Source organism: Hyperoodon ampullatus (genome assembly GCF_949752795.1).
Source record: "Hyperoodon ampullatus genome assembly, chromosome: 17".
NCBI classification, from domain to species: domain Eukaryota; kingdom Metazoa; phylum Chordata; class Mammalia; order Artiodactyla; family Ziphiidae; genus Hyperoodon; species Hyperoodon ampullatus.
In genome coordinates this window covers 11,776,264-11,799,490 of record NC_136930.1, presented here as the reverse complement: position 1 = coordinate 11,799,490, position 23,227 = coordinate 11,776,264, and the positions used below count along the sequence as shown (strand labels likewise).

The 23,227-nt window shown below is 39.3% G+C and overlaps 1 protein-coding gene across 1 annotated transcript; it reads left to right on the top strand.

Annotated features, from left to right (window-relative positions):
• Positions 1-131: 131 nt before the first annotated feature.
• VCPIP1 (valosin containing protein interacting protein 1) lies at positions 132-22,033 on the top strand (the record flags this gene model as incomplete). The annotated part of the gene is made up of 3 exons (XM_079722811.1): positions 132-2,844; positions 11,634-11,720; positions 21,165-22,033. 3 exons carry the CDS (start codon positions 132-134, stop codon positions 22,031-22,033), a joined length of 3,669 nt encoding a protein of 1,222 aa, XP_079578937.1.
• Positions 22,034-23,227: the final 1,194 nt, after the last annotated feature.

Here is a 23,227-nt window from a genome sequence, read left to right as displayed (position 1 = left end):
GGAGGAGCTGGTAGGGAAAGGAAAGTGATTCGCCCTGGGCCTGGACTAGACCGAGTCGGACCGGCGGGGGTCTGGCTATGAGCCTTTGAGGGTCGCTTGGGACTCGGAGCGAGACTCGGGAGCCGAGAGCTATGTCTCAGCCGCCGCCGCCGCCTCCGCTGCCGCCGCCGCCTCCTCCCCCAGAGGCTCCGCACACTCCGCCGTCCCTGGCGGCGACGGCGGCGGCTGCTCCGGGAGTGCTCTCGAAGCGGAGAGACCGGAGAATCCTCTCCGGGAGCTGCCCGGATCCGAAGTGCCAGGCGCGTCTGTTCTTCCCGGCCTCCGGTTCTGTCAGCATCGAGTGTACCGAGTGCGGACAGCGGCACGAGCAGCAACAGCTGCTGGGGGTGGAGGAGGTGACCGACCCGGACGTAGTGCTGCACAACCTGCTGCGGAACGCGCTGCTCGGGGTGACAGGGGCACCCAAGAAGAACACGGAATTGGTAAAGGTGATGGGCCTTTCCAACTACCACTGCAAGTTGCTGTCGCCCATCTTAGCTCGCTACGGAATGGACAAGCAGACAGGCCGGGCTAAGCTTCTCCGGGACATGAACCAGGGCGAGCTGTTCGATTGCGCTTTACTGGGGGACCGCGCCTTCCTCATCGAACCAGAGCATGTGAACACGGTGGGCTATGGCAAGGACCGCTCCGGAAGCCTCCTGTATTTGCATGACACGCTTGAGGACATCAAGCGGGCCAATAAAAGTCAGGAATGCCTCATTCCAGTGCATGTGGACGGGGATGGACACTGCCTGGTGCATGCTGTGTCCCGGGCTCTAGTAGGCCGGGAGCTCTTCTGGCATGCCTTGAGAGAGAATCTTAAACAGCACTTTCAGCAGCACCTGGCCCGGTATCAAGCCCTGTTCCATGACTTCATTGATGCTGCTGAGTGGGAGGACATTATCAATGAGTGTGACCCTCTGTTTGTACCACCTGAGGGTGTCCCCTTGGGCCTGAGGAACATCCACATATTTGGCCTTGCCAACGTTCTGCATCGCCCTATTATTCTGTTAGATTCACTCAGTGGCATGCGAAGCTCTGGTGATTATTCAGCCACCTTTCTGCCAGGGCTCATCCCTGCAGAGAAGTGCACTGGGAGAGATGGTCATTTGAACAAACCCATCTGTATTGCCTGGAGTAGCTCTGGTAGAAACCATTATATCCCCTTGGTAGGCATAAAAGGGGCTGCTTTGCCCAAACTGCCTATGAATTTGCTTCCTAAAGCATGGGGTGTGCCTCAGGACCTCATTAAGAAGTACATCAAACTTGAGGAGGACGGTGGTTGTGTTATTGGAGGAGACAGAAGTTTGCAGGATAAATACTTACTTAGGCTTGTTGCTGCTATGGAAGAAGTCTTTATGGACATACACGGTATCCATCCTAGTCTGGTGGCTGATGTCCATCAGTATTTCTACAGGAGGACAGGGGTGATAGGAGTTCAGCCTGAAGAAGTCACAGCAGCTGCTAAAAAAGCAGTAATGGATAATCGCCTTCACAAATGTTTGCTCTGTGGTGCCCTTTCTGAACTTCATGTTCCTCCAGAGTGGTTGGCTCCGGGAGGGAAACTGTATAACCTGGCGAAAAGTACTCATGGACAGCTGAGGCCTGACAAAAATTATAGCTTTCCCTTGAACAATTTGGTTTGCTCATATGATTCAGTGAAAGATGTTCTGGTACCAGACTACGGATTGAGTAACCTGACAGCGTGTAATTGGTGCCATGGCACATCTGTGCGAAGAGTCAGAGGAGATGGGTCTATTGTGTATTTGGATGGGGACAGAACTAATGCTAGGTCCACTGGTGGCAAATGTGGTTGTGGATTCAAACATTTTTGGGATGGTAAAGAGTATGACAATCTACCAGAAGCTTTTCCTATTACTTTGGAATGGGGTGGAAGAGTGGTCAGAGAAACAGTATATTGGTTCCAGTATGAAAGTGATGCGTCTTTGAATAGTAATGTTTACGATGTTGCCATGAAACTTGTTACCAAGCACTTTCCAGGTGAATTTGGGAGTGAAATCCTAGTTCAGAAAGTTGTCCACACTATATTGCATCAGACTGCCAAAAAGAATCCTGATGATTACACTCCTGTAAATATAGATGGTGCTCATGCCCAAAGGGTTGGAGACGTACAAGGACAAGAGTCAGAGTCCCAGCTCCCAACTAAAATTATTCTTACCGGACAGAAAACAAAAACTTTGCACAAGGAGGAGTTAAACATGAGTAAGACTGAAAGAACTATTCAACAGAATATTACGGAACAGGCTTCTGTAATGCAGAAACGGAAAACAGAGAAGTTAAAACAAGAACAAAAGGGGCAGCCCAGGACTGTTTCTCCCAGTACCGTTCGTGATGGTCCTTCTTCTGCACCTGCCACCCCTACCAAGGCTCCCTATTCACCGACCACTTCGAAGGAGAAGAAGATCCGCATAACAACTAATGATGGACGACAGTCCATGGTTACACTTAAGTCTTCAACAACGTTTTTTGAACTTCAGGAAAGCATAGCCAGAGAATTCAACATTCCTCCATATTTACAGTGTATTCGATATGGCTTTCCTCCTAAAGAGTTAATGCCACCCCAGGCAGGAATGGAAAAGGAGCCAGTTCCTTTACAACATGGTGACAGAATTACAATAGAGATTCTAAAAAGTAAAGCCGAAGGGGGTCAGTCTGCGGCAGCACACTCGGCCCACGCTGTGAAACAAGAAGAGAGTGCTGTCACTGGTAAACTGTCATCTAAGGAACTTCAGGAGCAAGCTGACAAAGAAATGTACTCCTTGTGTCTTTTAGCAACGTTAATGGGTAAGATCAATTTAACTCAGACAGTATTTCTTAATTGTGAATGTAATATGCTGAGTTTTTCTGATGTCTTCATGGAAAAAAATGGTCATCCTAAAAACTATCTGATTATATATTTTAGAAGAAAATTATTTTCTTTCGTCTTTTGACAGTTAGTGGATAGATGTTAGTGTGATTTTCTGTTGAGTAAATATTAGGAAAACGTAACTAAGAAAGTGAAAGTAGTCCCTTAATTGTCACCAGATTATTTAAATATAACGTATGCTTGTAATTGTTTTTTTAAAAATAGGCTTGTAATGGATCCACTTAAAGGCTTTTTCATTTTTTCCCCCTTGGCTCTATTGAGCCTGCCCACCTTGTCCCTTTTCATTTATTTTTAAATTTCATTTTCCTGCGTGTCATGTGATTTCAGGACTTCCTGTTTGATGAATTGCAGTTTCTGGGTTTATATGCTCACTGTACTCCCACCTAATGGTCTCTCTCATCCATTTCCTGTTCTCCCTTTCCCAGTTCATCACATTTTTCTTATTTGTACATTAGGATTTGTGTTTAAGTCATTTCCTTGCTCGGTGACTCTTTGCCATGAATTGTAATGAACTATTATAACTGATGAGAACATAAGGAACCGAGGTAGATATTAATGGGGTTGCTTAAGAAGCATTTCTTTTTAATAATTCAACACAAATTAAAGGAAAATATATTATCAATCAAATATATGATTTAAAGCTTTAGATAATTTGGGAAATAATCCAATGGTGTACTTTTTACGTTATTTTTTATTGATTAATCTTTGTTTTTAAATTACTGTTAATATGCTTTATTAAGGCTTGAAATAGAAGTAAAATTGAAATATATTACATATTAGAGGGGCCTTATTTTTGCTGAGATGAGAGCTTTCAACTGGAAAAGTGATCTGGGTTTTGATTGTGTTTTCTAAGGGTACTAAATATCAGTGAATTGGTCCTTGACCTTCCAAAAAGAAGATTATTTATTTCTGGCTTGTTAAGTTTGGGGGCCTAGTAGTTAATAGGGAATCTAAAAGCCCTATACAAATTTATAACTTAATATTGCTGACTTTATTTTGGCAGACATAGTCATTGAATTGGGGGCTATGTCAAGAAATGTACTAGCTAGGCACTTTGCATTTTTTCTGTCTCTTAAGAGTTTTTAGTTTCTTAGAGACTGTGTGGAATAAAGGAAAAGATTGTGAATTTTGGAGTGAGAAAGACCTAGAATTTGAATTCCAGCTCCACTACTTGTTAATTTAGTGATTTCAGGCGAGCTGCTTAACTCCCCAGTAGTACTTCAGTTGCCTCCTATACACAAGATACCCCTTGTAGTTGGTACATAGGGCAACAGCAAAGTACTCCCAGAACTCTGAAAATTTAATAACATCATTCACAACAGAATGGATAAACTTAGATATGTGTTGAAGGCACTCCTAAGAAATCCAACAATCTCCCAGGTCAAAACAGGAAAAGAGGTCTTTCTCCATAGAAGAGGAACTCTAGAGCATGTGGCTCATATATAACCTTGGATGTTCAGCACCTGGTATGGTGCCCAACAGGGAGTGGGCACTTTGAAATGTTTTTTTTTTGATTGAATTAAATAGATGACATTAACATATCCAAAGAAAGGCTGTGTCAGCAGAAATGGAATGGATGGTCAGCACTGAACACTGAAAAAGAGTTGAAAAGCAGAGTTTGGCAATGTTTATACACTGCTATACAAGGGGAAAAGATACTTCAACTGGGGTTCGTGAAAATTCTGGTAACTAGAAAGGTAGTCTCAGTTGAGGGGCAGGAATATTTGATCAGTCCTCACCGTGGCCTGGCTCAAAGATCTGAATCCCGTTACTGATTGCACAGTCACCAAGCATCTAGTCTGATCACTCATTTAGCTTCCTGACGTAAGTATTGATAATACAGGTGAGAGTGCAGGTGAGGATTATATTCACTTGGAAGGCTGTGTTCTCCATGTAGATTAATAAATTGGCACGGGTGAGATTATGATCAGTAGTCTAAAAGTCTGGCCAGCATAATATGTTGCATAATGAAAATTAGTGAAATATAATTCTCGTTTACAGTTAGTCACTTTTTGAGGTTGGATTGAGGTTTCTGAACCTGAACATCTGAGTACTGGACTGTGGACTGCAATGAGTTGACCAAGATAACGTCTTCCTGTTACGATCTCTTCCCTCTTCACCTCCAGCATTTATGTTGCTGCCCCTACAAACCCACACATTTCTTTAAGCCTCCCCCTTCTACTCCTGACACAAAATTTAAGCATAAAAAGAGTGTTTTGCTAATTTTATGGTGGTGGTTCTTGAGAGACTTTCTGCTTTAAAGTACTAAGACAGTGCCTGCCCTGTATTAGTTCCCCGATAAACATTAGTTTTCTACCTCTAATTCTCTCATAACTGTATTTGAATTACATAGAAGATTTGTTTGGTTTTTTTTTGGCCCCCTGGTTTGTGGGATCCTAGTTCCCAACCAGAGATTGAACCCATGCCCCCTGCAGGGGAAGTGCAGAGTCCTAACCACTGGACTGACAGGGAATTCCCTGGAAGATGTTCTTAATTAAAAGTGATGGTTTGTAAAAATGTCAATTTGGGGTTAGCTAAGTAAGTACACACAACCCTATGTAAAGAGTGCTGAGGAACTCTTGATGTTTAGATTGGAGAGGGCTGGAAAATGGAAAACGGTGGTTTATTTAGAAAATTGCAAATTTCAAAGTGCAGAAATAACTTTGTGAATTACCAAATGTGAGCTAAGCTGCTGGTATGTTGGTTTAGAAAATACCTCATCAAGCTTTCTTCTGTTCAGATAGCTGCCTCCTTCTCACTTAGGTTAGGGCTTTACCACTTTCTTAAAGAGGTTGTCTCCTGACCACCTTATCTAAGGGTTTGAGAGACCTTTGCTAAACCACTCTATTACTGCTCCCTGTTCAATTCCCTCTTAGCACCTGTTATAAGTTTTCATTATCTTGTTTGTTGGTTTACTTACTCATTTGCCTCCCCCATTATAAACTCCACAGAGGCAGAGACAGTAGCCTGTTTTATTCACCGATGAATACTTTATCACCTAGTACAGGCCCTGGCACTTATTAGGTGCCAAGTACATGCTTGTTGAATGAATGAATGCAGATTATGTCAGCAAAATGAACATCTGCTGTGAGCTAGAGACTGTGCTGTAGGTACAAAGATGAATGAGACATGGTCCTTGCCCTCCATAAACTTACCTGCAGGGTCTCAACTGAGGGCATCCCATACTTTTATAGTTTTCATTTATAATTTTTATACATAGAGAAAAGGAAGCTGGAGATCTGTTGATGAAAGCTATAAAAGTATGGGGGAGATATATAGATATATAGATATAGGATTGTGTGTCTTCATTAAATAGGCTGACTTCTTGATAGGCAGGGACGTGTGTGTTGCCTTTCTGTTTTTAAGTAGGATATTTATTAAATAGAATTTATATCTATTATTATTTGTACCAACAAGACTGAGTACATCAATCTTTTGCTCAGTTCATGGAACTAGTCACTTTGAATCTAACAATGGTAGTTTAAAATGAAATAACAGTGTTCTACCTGTAATATTTCACAGATTTTAATCTGCTTTATCCAGACCACTTGGACATTATTAAACAGTTTTTTCAGTCTGAAAAATAATGTAATCTGCATTCATTCATTCAACAAGCATGTACTGTTATCTTCATTACTTGTACAGTATGTGAGTGACTCTAACTCTAGCATTGCAAAATATGTAATTAAATTTTCTTATAGACCAGTTTTTTGTGGATTCTATTTTGTGGTAGATATGACAGATAGTAGTACATCATCCACCATAAATACTAGGCTAATTTCTTTTTTATTAATATTGTATTCCACTAACTTTTTAGTTAATTTTCTCTTTTAAGAGATAAAGACAGATTTGTGAAAAACGGTTTGTCAGTTTTATACATACTTTGTCAGAGTTGCTGTAATGGAATTAGGCTATTTGTGAGATATTTACCCCACTTACAAAGGTTAGCATCCTTTCAGGGGTTGAGAAACTTGTGTGATTTTTATATAACTTCTGTCTTTCTCAAAGAACTGTATGAGTTTTTAGTATACATTTTTAAATTACACAATATTTTATAATTTCATAGTACTTCTTGATGTTGTAACTGCCTTGGGCTTTTCCAAAATCACACGTGATATTCAAACACTTATTTTTAAGATGACTTGGGGTCTGAATATCATTGCATCTTGAATTTTTTCTTCAAATATTGGGTGAAGGACAGTTTCAAATCTAGATAGGACGTAATGCATCTGTTATTCTTAACATACTCTCTGGTAACCCTTCCAGTTGATTTGTAGACAGCATATTTCTAATGGGGGAGCTGTCATAAAGTTGAAAAAAAAGAATGCGTATAGATGTATCTTAAGGTAAATATGTATGTCGTAAATGGTGATTTTATAATATCATACTTTGAAGATTAAGTTAAACATCGATTCTATTTCTTTTTTACTTCACATTTTTTCAATTATAATATTATTTTTAAAAATTCAAAGAACTCAAGTATGTATAAAGTAGAATATAGTAGTTCTCTTTAACATTTGCACTCCCCAGAGAGAATCAGACTCTGTGTGTGTGTGTGTGTGTGTGTGTGAGATAAATATATCTTTTAATGGCTGATGATGACACTAAAAGACACTTAAGGGACTGAGTATAAGGAGAGAAACAAGCATGCCTATCTTAGAAATGGTTTTGACTATTGATAAGGTAGATACATTTTTAGATGGGAGGATCTGCAGGAAGGGTGGAGAGATGGCAACAATTTTTCTCAGCTAATGAATACCTTTAGGATTCTTCTAGTAGAAACAGCCCCATGTTCCTACTTTAAATTTACATTTTGGTCAGTTTATTTTATGGTAATAGGAACTTGAGTTCAGAATTAACTTAGGTATTTTGGGGGGGAACTTAATAATATACTTCATATATTTTTTATTTGTTTTGTTTTTTTAATAATATATTTCATATAGATGTTAGATTTTAAAATTTACTCGTTGAAACTTCAAATTGCTTTTTTAAATATCTAAAGTTAGAAAATTGGAACGATCTTTTTTTTTTTTTTTTTTTTTTCGTATGTGGGCTTCTCACTGTTGTGGCCTCTCCCGTTGCGGAGTACAGGCTCCGGACGCGCAGGCTCAACGGCCATGGCTCACGGGCCCAGCCGCTCCGCGGCATGTGGGATCTTCCCAGACCGGGGCACGAACCCGTGTCCCCTGCATCGGCAGGCGGACTCTCAACCACTGCGCCACCAGGGAAGCCCGGAACGATCTTTTAAACTCACTTTTAACCCATGATTTTGTTATTAGTAGTAAAAATTAGAAAAACAATGATATTTTTTAAATGTTTAATTTTAACATACTTTAAAAAAAATTACCTCTTATTAAAGAGGAAAAAAAATTAGATAACCAAAAGAAAAAAACATCCATAATATCACTGCCATATATAGTAACTACTGTTCAGGTGAGGGAACTGAAGACTATTAGGAAGGATTCAAGGAAGACGAGGTATGAACAGAGGTTACCTATGGTGGTGGTGTAGACTTTTTTCTACATTTATACATATATGCAGTATGTTCAATATAAGTATTTTGCTGTTGTACTATGAAGAAACAGTTGAATTATAAAGCAAAATTAATTGGAGACTAACAGAAAAATATGAATTAGTATAGTATTTGTTAGATGCTTTACCAAACTAGTCCTGTTCTCTAAGAATTTGCTTTCCAATGAAATGGTAGAAGAGTAATTCCCCCTCCCCCTTTTTTAAGCAGTTTTCAAATATGGTATTATTAAGTATGGTCACCATGTTGTATGTTACATCCCTGTCACTTATTTATTTTGTAACTGCAAGTTTGTACCTAAAAGCCTTTACCTTTGTTTTTGCTATGATTTTGTTTTATTAGATTCATGAAGAGGTACAGATGGTACCATTAGCTAACATTTTATCCATATAACATTAAAGAGCAATTGTCGTTGTGCTGCTTCAATTAAGTTTTTCATGGACATCTCTCAGGCATTATTAAAAGAAAAAACCTCATTTATGCTAGTATTCATTTCACGAATTCTGAGTGCTACTATCTCTCCAGCATTGTGCCAGGCCCGGGAATAGAAAGTGAAATAGGCCACTGACCTTTTCCTGTCTCTGAAAAGCTTCTGGACTAGAAGGGGAAACAGAAAAGTAAACTGAGTGAACCTGCAGTGTGATCAGGGCTGTGGTGTTCATATGCATGGGAGCATTAAGGAGGGTACCTACCTAACCACCACTGAAGAAGAATCCTAGAGGAAGTGACACCTAAACTGAGTTTTAAAGAATACATAGCTATTACTGGTCTTTGGGGAACCGGAGCAATTTGGTGGTGTTGCTTTGTAGAAATCAAGTTAGGATATGATGAGAGAGCTGTGAGATAGGAGCAAGGGTAAGGAATCTTCGGCTGCCTTTTATGCCGTGAGAAAGGAGCTTGGACTTACCATATGGTTAGGTGGAACCATTAAAGGTTTAACTCTGAAGGCTGTACGGAGGAGAGATTTGAGGAGAGTAAGATTAGAGGGAAAACCAATTTTGAGGCGGTGGCAGTGCTTCAGGCAGGAGATGGGCCTGAACCAGGTCAGTTGTAGAAGGAATGGAGAGAAATGTAGCAGAGAGCCATCTGTGACTGATGGGGGACTTGTGCAGTGTCACAATCCTTGCTTCCTGATCTCTGATCCCTTTTCTTGGTTCTGTTTGCAACAAACATGACTTCAGTGGAAGTGTGTATATACCAAAGGAAATAATTTGCCTAGTTTTTCTTTCAACCAGTTGTTGATGCCATGGATTTCTATAAGAAGAGAGTATGGATAGTTCTGCCTAATTTGTTGTAGTGTAGTCCTCTAGTAGGAAAGATAAAAGTTAACCTTTCTTTGTTAAAATGAACTTTAAAAAGTCCTGACTGTAAAAGCAGTACATACACATTATCAGATTAGAAAATAATGAAAGTATAAGGAAACAAAAATAACCATATTTCACAAACCAAAAGTAACTCTTATGTTCCTTCCATTCTTTATTAAATTCTTGAACAGTGGTTATCATTCTTAACTTTTTATTTGAAACTTCTTATTGATAATAGGCACTGTCAAAGGATGTTCTTGAAAAATACATTTTTGTGAAATAGTGGGTTGCTTATAGCTATTTTGTGGGCTTCTAATGTTTATTCTAAATCTCATCAATAGGTCATTTCCCCCCTAAATTTCTGTTTTAAAAAGTCAACTTAGGCTTCCCTGGTGGCGCAGTGCTTGGGAGTCTGCCTGCCGATGCGGGGGACACGGGTTCGTGCCCCAGTCTGGGAGGATCCCGCGTGCCGCGGAGCGGCTGGGCCTGTGAGCCATGGCCGCTGAGCGTCTGGAGCCTGTGCTCCGCAGCGGGAGAGGCCACGGCAGTGAGAGGCCCGCGTACCGCAAAAAAAAAACAAAAAAAAAAAAACAAAAAGTCAACTTAGCAACAACAAAATACATTAATTACTTATCTTCAGTCTACCTATTCACTTTTCTCCTAGCCCTTTCCATCTGTTTTTATTAGTTTTAACCTAAATATAGAATACATTTTTTATATTCTACTTTAAAAACATAGTATCTTTCTATAACCTTTTCTGTTGTTCTAGTCCACAGTTGCATACTAGTTTACTTTGAACTGGATTGAGTCTTCATATGTATTTTGTTTAATATGTCCAGTATTGACTCATGCAGCTTTAAAGACATTTTTTTTTTTAAAGATGTTGGGGGTAGGAGTTTATTAATTTATTTATTTTTGCTGTGTTGGGTCTCCGTTTCTGTGCGAGGGCTTTCTCTAGTTGTGGCAAGCGGGGACCATTCTTCATTGCAGCGCGCAGGCCTCTCACTATCGCAGCCTCTCTTTTTATGGAGCACAGGCTCCAGACGCGCAGGCTCAGTAGTTGTGGCTCACGGGCCCAGTTGCTCCGCGGCATGTGGGATCCTCCCAGACCAGGGCTCGAACCCGTGTCCCCTGCATTAGCAGGCAGATTCTCAACCACTGCGCCACCATGGAAGCCCCTAAAGACATTTTTGAATTAGTTCCTACATTTAAAAATGGGGGGACTTACCTGGTGGCGCAGTGGTTAAGAATCTTCCTGCCAATGCAGGGGACACGGGTTAGATCCCACATGCCGCGGAGCAACTAAGCCCGTGCACCACAGCTACTGAGCCTGAGCTCTATAGTCCGTGAGCCACAACTACTGAGCCCACGTGCCACAACTACTGAAGCCCGTGCGCCTAGAGCCTGTGTTCCGCAACAAGAGAAGCCACTGTGATGAGAAGCCCATGCACTGCAATGAAGAGTAGCCCCTGCTCGCCGCAACTAGAGAAAGCCTGCGCGCAGCAATGAAGACCCAGCACAGCCATAAATAAATAGATAGATAGATAGATAGAAGACATTAAAAAGAGGGGGGAGAATTAAACATTAAAAACCTGGATTTCTGGCTTCTCTTGAAATGCCATTTGATATTGAAACATTGGGCCTCTACTTTTCCATGACAGCACTTGGCAATGGCTGCCATCTTTAGATGGACCATGCATTTTCTAGTCATGTTCCCTCATTCCATATCGCTTCCTGTATGTTGTATTACACCAGACTGCATCACTCACTTAGGAGATCTGCCTTGCGATCTCTGTTCAAGGCTAATCCGTATTAAAGCAAGCCTGGGTTGAACTCTCTTGTTAGTTGCTAATACTGTATCTTTATTTTACAGGAGAAGATGTATGGTCTTATGCAAAGGGGCTTCCTCACATGTTCCAGCAGGGTGGCGTATTCTACAATATTATGAAGAAAACCATGGGTATAGTTGCTTTCCGATTTTATTCTTAGATAATATCTCCACTCAAGCTATTCTAAGATTAAGAAAGTTCAGATAATATTCTTATGAAACTATTTCCAGTGTTAATATTAGGTACATATTTTTCTTTATCAGTCTGCCTAGTTAAGATGGATTATTATCCTGATATGGTCAGCTACGTTTTCTGCTATAATATTACTAAAAATCTCCTATCACTTTCTTTCTCCTGTTTTCTCATTTAACTTATGTATATGATCCTTAACAGCTAAAGACAAATTGTGAAATTAGAGGCCAATTTGTTTATAATGCTAGTGACTGTCCCAGAACCAGATAATACAGTGTTTTTTTGTTGTTGTGTTTTGACTATGATTACTATATACCTCAGTATGTTCTGGATTCTAGGAAACAGCTCACTTTACATTTATCCTCTTCTCACATTGGGTATACATTGTTTATAAAGATATGTGCAAGCATATAACTGTATCTTCACAGTTTCAAGAGAGAGGTTGCCAGTACGTATGTTTGGACCCCATGTGTTTTATCAAAAATTTGATGTGAGTACTTTTGGCCCCAGACTTTATCACTCTGGCTTATCTCACTTTCTTACCTACCTGACCTCTGTAGATATTAAGTACATAATCTCTATTTTATGTTTGTTTGTTTTCTTTCTCATGCACTTCTTTTTCCTTCTTAAAAAAACAAAACCCAACTTGGCTATTGTAGAAATGTTCAAACACATAAAAGTAGCAAGAATAACATAATGAACCCCTATTTACCTGCCACCCAGGTTCAATAATTATCAGTACACTTCTACCTACCGCATCTCAAATGGACTGTTTTAAAATAAATCTCAGACATAATTTCATCTGTAAGAACTTCTGTATGTATTTCTAAAAGTAAGCAGTTTTTTTTTCTTTTTAAAAAAGAACCATAATACCATTATCACACCTAAAAAATATGAACAGTAATTTTTAAGATATCACCAACTGTCCAGTCAGTGTTTAAATTTCCTTGTTTTTTGATTGTCTCAAAAAATGTTTTCTTTTGATTTATTGAATTGGGGACCAAGGAATAGCCAGCTGGCCAGTTGCCTTGCTTCCTTCCTTCCTTCCTCTCTCCCTCCCTCCCTCCCTCCCTTCCTTCCTAAGATAGGATTATTGAAACATAATTTGCATACAGTAAAATTCACCCTTTTTAGGAATACAGGCATGTGAATTTTGACAAATATATACAGTCATGTAACCATTACCACAATCAAGATATAGAATATTTCCACCATTCCAAAAAAGTCGCCTTGTGCCCCTTTCTAATTAATCCCTTACCTCTCCCCCTAGGCCCTGGCAACCACTGATTTGATTTCCATCTCTGTATGTTTTCCTTTTTCATATCACCATATAAATGGGACCATATAGTTTAACCTTTTGTGTCTGGCTTCTTTGATTGAGCACAGGGGTTGGCAAACTCGTACCTGTGAGCCATACCAGGCCCACTGCCTGTTGTATATAAAGTTTTATCAGAACACAACCACACTCATGTTTACATATTGTCTGTGGCTGCTTTCGCAGTGCAATGGCAGAGTTGAATAGTTGTGACAGAGACTATATGGTCTGCAAAACCTAAACTATTTACCAGCTTGCCCCTTCACAGAAAAATTTTGTCAATTTCAGTTTTTAGCCTAGTGCTTTTGAGATTCATCCGTCTGGTTGCGTGTAGTTTATTTGTTTTTTATTGCTGAGTATTATTCCATTGTATGTATGTATCACATTTAAAAAATTCCATAACCAATTGAAGGACATTTAGTTTGTTTTTAGTTTTTGGCTACTATGAATAAAGCCACTATAAACATTTGTGTACACGTCTTTGTGTGGACGTATGTTTTCACTTTTCTTTGGTAAATACCTAGGAGTGGGATTGCTGAGTAATGTGGTAAGTATATGCTCATCTTTATAAGAAACTTCCAGACCATTTTTCAGATTGGCTGGACCATTTTGTATTCCTCCAGCACTTGGTAGTATTAGTTTGGTTTTTTGGGGTTTTTTGCGGTACGCGGGCCTCTCACTGTTGTGTCCTCTCCCGTTGCGGAGCCCAGGCTCCAGACGCGCAGGCTCAGCGGCCATGGCTCACGGGCCCAGCCGCTCCGCGGCATGTGGGATCTTCCCGGACCGGGGCATGAACCCGTTTCCCCTGCATCGGCAGGCGGACTCTCAACCCCTGCGCCACCAGGGAAGCCCTCTCTTGCTTTTTTGCACTGGCTATAAATTCAGTGTTGAATAGAGTGGTGAGAGTGGATATCCTTGCCTTGTTCCTGGTCTAAGGCGGAAAGCATTCAAACCTGTAGGTTTTTCAGAAATGCCCTTTGTCAGGTTGAGGACATTCCCTTCTATTCCTAGTTTATTGATGGTTTTATAGTATTGTGAATGGATGTTGAACATTATCAGGTGCTCTTTTCCCGCATCTATTGAAATGATCTTATAAGGGCTTTCTTTTTAGTTTGTTGATAGTGTGAACTTCATTGATCAATTTTTGACTGTTGAACCAATGTCACATGCTGGATTCTTTATTTTTTTATAATCCATTAAAAAATTTTTTCGTTTATTTATTTATTTTTGGCTGTGCCAGGTCTTAGTTGCGACAGGCGGGCTCCTTAGTTGCGGCTCCCGGACTCCTTAGTTGTGGCTTGCCGGCTCCCTTAGTTGTGGCTTGCCGGCTCCTGTAGTTGCGGCCGGTGGGCTCCTTAGTTGCGGCTCACAGGCTCCTTAGTTGTGGCATGTGAACTCTTAGTTGCGCCATGCATGTGGTATCTAGTTCCCTGACTAGGGATCAAACCCACGTCCCCCGCCTTGAGAGGCAGATTCTTAACCACTGTGCCACCAGGGAAGCCCCTTTGCTAATATTTTGTTGAATGTTTTTGTGACCATATTCATGAGGCATAATGATATGTACTTTTCTTGTAATGACTGTTTAATCAGGGTAATGTTGGCTTCAGAAAATTGAGTTGGGAAGTGTTCACTCCTTTTCTGTTTTCTGGTAGATTTTGTAAGAGCTTTGATATTATTTCTTTCTTAAATGGTAGAATTCACCAGTGAAGCCATCTGTGCTTGGAGTTTTCTTTATTGGATGGTTTTTAACTATGAATTTAATTTCTTTAATAGACTGCTCTTAAGGTTATTCCTTTCTTCTTGAATAAGCTTTGTTAGTTTTGCCTTTTAAGAAATCTGTCCATTTCATTAAGTTATCAATTTTATTGGCATAAAGTTGTTTATAATACTCCCTTACTGTCCTTTTAATGTCTTCAAGGTCTATAGCTCTGTCATTTCTGATATTGGCAATTTGTGCATTTCTTGTTTTGCTGACTAGTCCAGCTAATGTTTTATCAGTTTTATTGATCTTTTCAAAGAAACAGCTTTGGTTTTATAGGTTTTCTCCATTGTTTTCCTCATTTCATTTTCTTTGTTTTCTGCTATTATCTTTACTTTTTCCTTCCTTATGCTTCCTCTGGGTTTAATTTGAACTTCCTAGTTTCTTTAAGTAGAAGCTTAGATTATTGATTATAAATTTTTATTTTGCAATATAAGCATTTAAAGCTATAAATTTCTCCCTGAGCATCCCCCTTCCTTTTTTTGCATCCCTTTCTTTTTTTTTTTTTTTTTTTTTTTTTTTTTTTTTTTTTTGTGGTATGCGGGCCTCTCACTGTTGTGGCCTCTCCCGTTGCGGAGCACAGGCTCCGGATGCGCAGGCTCAGCAGCCATGGCTCACGGGCCCAGCCGCTCCGCGGCATATGGGATCCTCCCAGACCGGGGCACGAACCCGTATCCCCTGCATCGGCAGGCGGACTCTCAACCACTGCGCCACCAGGGAGGCCCTGCATCCCTTTCTTTTTAACTTTCCAACTTTCACTTCATTCTACCTTCCAAAATATATCAATACCAGTTAATTTTTTTTTTAATAAATTAATTAATTTTTGGCTGCGTTGGGTCTTTGTTGCTGCGCGCGGGCTTTCTCTAGTTGCAGCGAGCGGGGGCAACTCTTCGTCGCGGTGTGCAGGCTTCTCATTGCGGTGGCTTCTCATTGCAGAGCACGGGCTCTAGGCACGCAGGCTTCAGTAGTTGCGGCACGCGGGCTCAGTAGTTGTGGCTCGCAGGCTCTAGGGTGCAGGCTCAGTAGTTGTGGCACACGGGCTTAGTTGCTCCGCGGCATGTGGGATCTTCCTGGACCAGGGCTCGAACCCGCGTCCCCTTCATTGGCAGGTGGATTCTCAACCACTGTGCCACCAGAGAAGCCCCAGTTAGTGGTTTTTAAAAAGTTATTATTTAATTATGATTGATGATAAGGCTCCCAGTAATTGGGATAAGTATGCACTGTCTTTCATAGGACTGAAAATAACTTCCCTCAGTTGTTTTTGTGTGTGGGAGGGTTGTGGTGGGTGGTGTGGGGATGACGCTCTTGATTATTTTCTAAATAGTTTTTTGGTTTTGGTTTGAAATTATTTTTTAAATGTTAGCTGTGATGCTAAGACAATTTAATGCGGGAAAGAATAGTTTTATCAATGAACAGGGCTGGGACAACTGGATATCCACATGCAAAAGAATGAAGTTTGACCTCTCCCTCACACCAAATACAAAATTAACTCAAAATGTATAAAAAAAACTGGAGTATGAGAGCTAAAACTAGAAAGCTCTTAGAAGAATACATAGGCATAAAACTTCTTGACTTTGCATTAGGCAAAATCTTCTTAGATATGACACCAAAAGTACAAGCAACAGAAATGTAGCTAAATAAAAACAAATTTTTGTGCTGCAAGGACACCAACAAGAAAGTGAAATAACAACTCGCGGAATGAGAAAATTTTGCATATTATATATCCAATAATAGATTTGCATCTAGAATATAAAGAACTCAGCAGTAAAAAGACAAACAACCCAGTTAAAAATGGGCAAAGGATCCAGAGAAAATATATAAATGGCCATTAAGCACATGAACTGATGCTCAACATCATTAACCATAGGGAAATGCAAATCAGAACCACAGTGAGATAGTACTTCACACTCACTAGCAAGGCTGTAATCAAAAAGACAGATCTAAGAATGGTGGGCAAGGAAATCCTGGTGGGAATGTAAAATAGTGCAGCCGCTTGGGAAAAAAGTCTGGCAGTTGCTCAGAAGATTTAAGATGGAGCTACTATATAACCCAGCAATTCAATCTTAGGTGTATACCCGAGAGAAATGAAAACATGTCCACACAAAACTTGTACACATGGGCTTCCCAGGTGGCGCAGTGGTTGAGAGTCCGCCTGCCGATACAGGGGACGCGGGTTCGTGCCCCGGTCCGGGAAGGTCCCACATGCCGCGGAGCGGCTGGGCCCGTGAGCCATGGCCACTGAGCCTGCGCGTCCGGAGCCTGTGCTCCGCAATGGGAGAGGCCACAGCAGTGAGAGGCCCGCGTACCGCAAAAAAAAAAAAACCAAAAGACTTGTACACAGGTGTTCATAATAGCATTATTCATAGTAGTCAAAACTGGAAACAATGCAAATGTCTATCAACTTAGACACTGGATAAGTAAGATGTGATATATCCATACAATGAAATATTACTTGGCAATAGAAAGGAATGCAGTACTGATACAGACCACATTGATGAACCTTGAAAATCTTATGCTACATGAAACAAACCAGAAACAAAAGACCATATATTGTATTATTTTACTTATATGAAAAGTCATATAAATGACAGAATAGGCACACCTAGAGAGACAGAGAGAGTATATCAGTGTTTGCCTGGGGCTGGGAATGGGGTGGGGGAGGAAGTGGGAGTGACTGCTGATGGGTTCAGGGTTTCTTTCTGGGAAAATGTTCTAAAAGTGATTGTGGTGATGGCTACACAACTCTGAATATCCTAAAAAACATTCAACTGTACACTTAAAAATGGGTAGGTTGTGTGTGAATTATATGTCAATAGAGCCGTTATATTTTTTAAATGTTACCTGTGGTATTTATTCTTACTAGGAGGGAGTTTAGAGCTCTGGAGTAGGAACATCTGATACTAAATTTTGGTTCTACTACTTATCCCTGTGTGACTTCTAAGTCTCAGTTTCTCTATTTGTAAAGTGGGTATGATAATCTCAGCGTTATTATTAGGATCAAATGAGATTGTGCACATAAAGCAGTTAGCAAAGGGCCTGGTACCTAATAAATACTTAGCTAATGTTTGTTATTATTATTATTATTAGAATCCCAGCTGTTATTTGCAGAATTATTTAAAAAATTTTTGACCATAACACAGCCATTTGAAATGGGTCACCATCAGAAAATCATTTTACCTTTCAAAATGTAATTTCGTCTGATATTTGTGGTAAAATGTTACCTGTATTTTTAGGACAGATTCATGTGGCAAATCCTTATCATCATCCCGTGGTCAAAGAATCAAAGCATAACAAGCCCTCCACACCCCCAGACATACACCCATACCCTCCAAAAATTGGAAAAGAACATAATTCTCTTACTTTGTTCAAATCCACCCTAACAGATAGATGGTTATATCTGCATTTGAACAGACATATTGCCCAATATAACAAATAGACTTTTAATATTCCTATTCTTTATGTTTGGAAAGGTATTTTTAAATTAATTCATCCATTGTTCTGATGCACTTTAGGTAGTTTCCAGTTTTTTGATGTAAGAAAGAATGTAGCTGTAAATATTATTATACATGTCTTTTGGTGTATATGTGCAATAGAATTGTTGATATATGATATAGAAATTTTAATATACCTTGATTCTTAAAATTCAAAGGACTATATAAGTTATATAAAACCTAAATGATTGTTTAATCACAACACAGTATTTGTATTGATTTTTCAACATATATTTTAAAGTTTTTTAATAATGTAAAAAGTCTAGAAACTATGGAAATGGGGAATATCACCTATAATTGCTAAATACTTGTCTTATACGTGCATTTTTTGGTATGATTGTAATTACAATACTTAGATTTGTTTCCTGCTATTTTCCTGTATCATGCATATTTTACTGTATAAATGAGGCATCATAGGTTACTTATTTATATCAGTATTAATAGCTGCATATTACTTCTGTCAGGTACATAGACTGTAATTTTCTTAACCCTTCTCTTCTTGTTGAAAGCTTAGATTGTTTCCAGTGTTTCATTGTAAATAATACTGTGATAAACGTGTGGGACCATGATTCTTTCCAGGGAAAACCAAGGGAAAGCATCACAGTAGCAGCCTGGAAACGATTACAAAACCTTGTGATCTAATATAGAAATTAAAACTATTGACTGCATCATGTATATTAGGCACTGTGGTATGTGCTTTGCATGTGTTCTCATATAATCCTCAAATAATTAGTGAAATAAGTACTATACTCATTGTTATACTTACCTGATTGCATTATAATTGTCTATTGACACTCATCTCCATCTCCTAAGAATTACATTTTATTTTTGAATCTTCAGGGTCTACTTTAGTTCCTGGCATATAGTGAGGCTCAATAGTTGTTATCTATTGAAGTGATTGTTTAAAAGCTTTTCCTTGGGGCATCCCTGGCCTTACCATTCAAAATTCTCTTTTTTGCTACCTTTGTTTCCTGAGCTATGGTTTACAGATCTCTGAGGTAGGGGATTGGTAGAAGGTAAACTGATTTAAGGGTTGTACTCTGAAAGGTACTATTTAGACATCTCTGATTTTAATTTTTGTACATCTATTTTTGTCAGTTCTTTCTGCCAAAAATGTGCCAAGAGGAAATTCTCGTTAGATTTTCACTTATCACTGAAATGAGTGTTTATTTGAACTTACTATATGGTATTTGTTCATTTGAAGTTGTTTTTTTCTCTGATTATTTGGAATATTCACAGTAAGATACATTAGAACCACTCTGTAGCTTTTTTCAGAGAGGAAGGGACTATTCTTAATAACCTGCAAAACTGGAGAGAGACTACCTAAGTGCCCACAAAGCATTCCAAAGTTCACTCATCCTTCCCCTCTCTGAATTTCTATAGTACTTACTAACAGTCTCATTCATTTTAAACTAGTTTGCTTTTGCCTTTATATTTTGCCATAAACATACCCATATATTATTAAAAGTTCCTTTTTTTTTTTTTTTTTGCGGTACGCGGGCCTCTCACTGCTGTGGCCTCTCCCGCTGCGGAGCACAGGCTCCGGACGCGCAGGCTCAGCGGCCATGGCTCACGGGCCCAGCCGCTCCACAGCATGTGGGATCTTCCCAGACCGGGGCACGAACCCGCGTCCCCTGCATTGGCAGGCGGACTCTCAACCACTGCGCCACCAGGGAAGCCCGTTCATTTTTTTTTAAACATAGAAAATCTAAAAAAAAAAAAAAAAAGAATTGAGCAGAGGAAGAAGTCAGCTTCTAAAAAAATAAAACAAAATAAAAAAAATAAACATAGAAAATCTGTGGTTTCATAAAAGTTGAAAACCCCTTATTTTTGCATATTTGGAGTCTATACTTAAAATGTAAAGATATTGGATAGCTTAAAACACACATGAAATTTTTTTATGCCCAGGCTGGAAAAAGTATAAAAAGTTGAAATACCATGTAGTGAGACCAAACTCTTCAGCTAGAAAATAAAGGGAAGCCTGCTTTCAAGTTCTTACCCTCTACTGCTGCATTGACCGTGAGGAAGTATATCGCACTGGGCCATTTGAAGAGCATCCATAACTCACTCTTGTTTCGGTGGTTCTGATCTGCCAGAGAGGAATAAGAGTTGTAACATGAAGTACAACTATTTCAAAGGAATTGAATTGAATACGATGTTGTTAATCTATTGTAACCAAATGTCAGTTCTTCCAGTTATACTGAAGTCACAGTGCCTTCCTTAATCCTAGCTTTCCTACATGTGCCTCCACACCTATTACTTAAATATGGAGTATCTTATTTTGAAAGTTCATACTTCTTATATTTGTGAAAAATACATATATACGCACAGAGAAAACTTTTATTCTGGTATTCTGTAATTTAATAGAATCACTTTTAATTCAACACACTGCGCAACATATGTACACCACACTTTGCCCTTATAGGTATTTTTAAAGTTTATAATTTGAATTTTACTAAATGAAAGTATATTTTCTTATTGCTTTACTATAAGCAAATGCTTTACTAACACAATTGCTAGTGTTTTTCTTATGCAAGCTATTTGTTTCAAGCCTAATTTTCCTAACCTTGTGATAGGTTAATGATATATATATTTCAAATCCCCTGGGAAACTACATTAAGGTTTATGGTGGTATTTCTTTTTTTGTAATAGCATTAAATTCTATTAATAAGTGTAATAAATTGTTTGCTAATTAAGTTTGTTTTGAAAACTGTTACCTGTAAATTATTATTGGAAATTTACTATTTCCATTATAATTGTCTTTACTACACCTTTCAAGTAAGATTTTAATATGTTAAATTCTTCTTCCTCTCTTCAGGTATGGCTGATGGCAAGCATTGCACTTTTCCACATCTGCCTGGCAAAACCTTTGTCTATAATGCTTCTGAAGATAGGCTGGAGTTGTGTGTGGATGCTGCAGGACATTTCCCCATTGGTCCTGATGTTGAAGATTTAGTCAAAGAGGCTGTAAGTCAGGTTCGAGCAGAGGCTACGACACGAAGTAGGGAGTCAAGTCCCTCACATGGCTTATTAAAACTAGGTAGTGGTGGAGTAGTGAAAAAGAAATCCGAGCAGCTTCATAATGTAACTGCCTTTCAGGGAAAAGGGCATTCTCTAGGAACTGCATCCAGTACCCCACACCTTGAGCCAAGAGCTAGGGAAACTCCAGTTGTAAGGAAGCAGACCACAGGGACACACTTTAGTAGTTCCATTAAAACAGAGCCTTCTGTATTCACAGCTGCTCCTAGTAACAGTGAGCTTATTCGAATAGCTCCTGGAGTAGTTACAATGAGAGACAGCAGGCAGCTTGATCCTGATATGGTTGAGGCCCAGCGAAAAAAATTGCAGGAAATGGTTTCTTCTATTCAGGCATCGATGGACAAGCACTTGCGGGATCAGAGTACAGAGCAGTCACCGTCTGATCTTCCTCAAAGGAAAGTCGAAGCTGTGAGTTCTTCTGTAAAATCTGAGAGTCTTCAGACTGGCTTACCTGAATCTTTTTCTCTAACTGGTGGCACTGAAAATTTGAACACGGAAACAACTGATGGGTGTGTGGCAGAGGCACTGGGAGCATCATTTGCTACAAGGTCAAAAGCACAAAAGGGAAGTTCCGTGGAGGAACCTGAAGAGATGGATAGTCAAGATGCTGAGCTGACAAACACAACTGAGCCAATGGATCACTCTTGATTTAATTAGAGGCTAATAAAGGCAGAATGTTTATTGTGAACATGTAATATTTGTTGGCTGGGCCACATAACTTGATTAGTCATTAAAAATCTTGTACGTATATAATTCAAAGATTATATCTTGTTATTCAGTGCATGATAGCAAGTGTGTGATTGGCAATAGCTTTTAATATACTGCTGCCCAGGCTGGCGCTGAATTCCTATAAATTAGTTATTAGATCCGCTGAGATGACTTTCTTCCATATATGTGGTTCATTGTAATTTTAATTCCATGAAAGTCTTAATGTTTAAAACATGAAAATTCTCTTGCTACATATGTTTGATTTCTGAAAAGGCTAGGGCTGGGGGGAAATAAGATTTTGCTAATGTTGATGTCATCAGGGTAACCATTCCACATATTTATTAGTGTGTCAAAGGATTTATGTAAATTTGAAGGTTATCTGAATTAAATTGTATCTTGAAATTCATAAAAGGATATATTAGACACTGGGATCCTGACACTTCTGTGAACATGAACACATTCATAGAGATATATATTCTTGGTGAAACTATCTTGAGAATGTAGTGTAATGATATAACATTTTCCTGATTTGAGCAAGGTTAGGGGAAGATAACTATTCTAGAATGATAAAGTCAGTGTGATTCAGTAATGTTGCTGTCTGAGCCAACACAGCCAAGTGTGTGCTCTGTTGTTGATAATATGTTACCATTATTTTGAATCCTGGCCTGGTCAAGTACTACCAAATTTTTGTCCTTTAATCTTGCAGAAAAGTTGATTGCAAAGTGTGGTAGAAAATAATAAAAATAATGGTAGCAGTAATCTCTAATTTTCCGAGTTTGTCAGATTCACAGAGCATTTATAAATAAGAATTTATCTTTATGAATGAGTTACATTGTTCTACAATTTTGATCGATGGTATTTAAGCTTGTATATGCTAAATGTATTTGAGCCCCTTTGAACCAAAAATGTTTCCCTTTTTTCTTAGAATCAATAAGATTTTCTTCATTTGTTGGCTTCACTTGGATTTGGATGCAAATTTGACTGCGTCATACCCTGATCAACCGGGCATTTGCTTAAATAGTGTATTCATCAAATCTTTAGTGCCAGTTTCCTCAAAAAGCAGCTTTCATGTTTACTCCTTAAAGAATGTTTATCCTGGGGCTTCCCAGGTGGCGCAGTGGTTGGGAGTCCGCC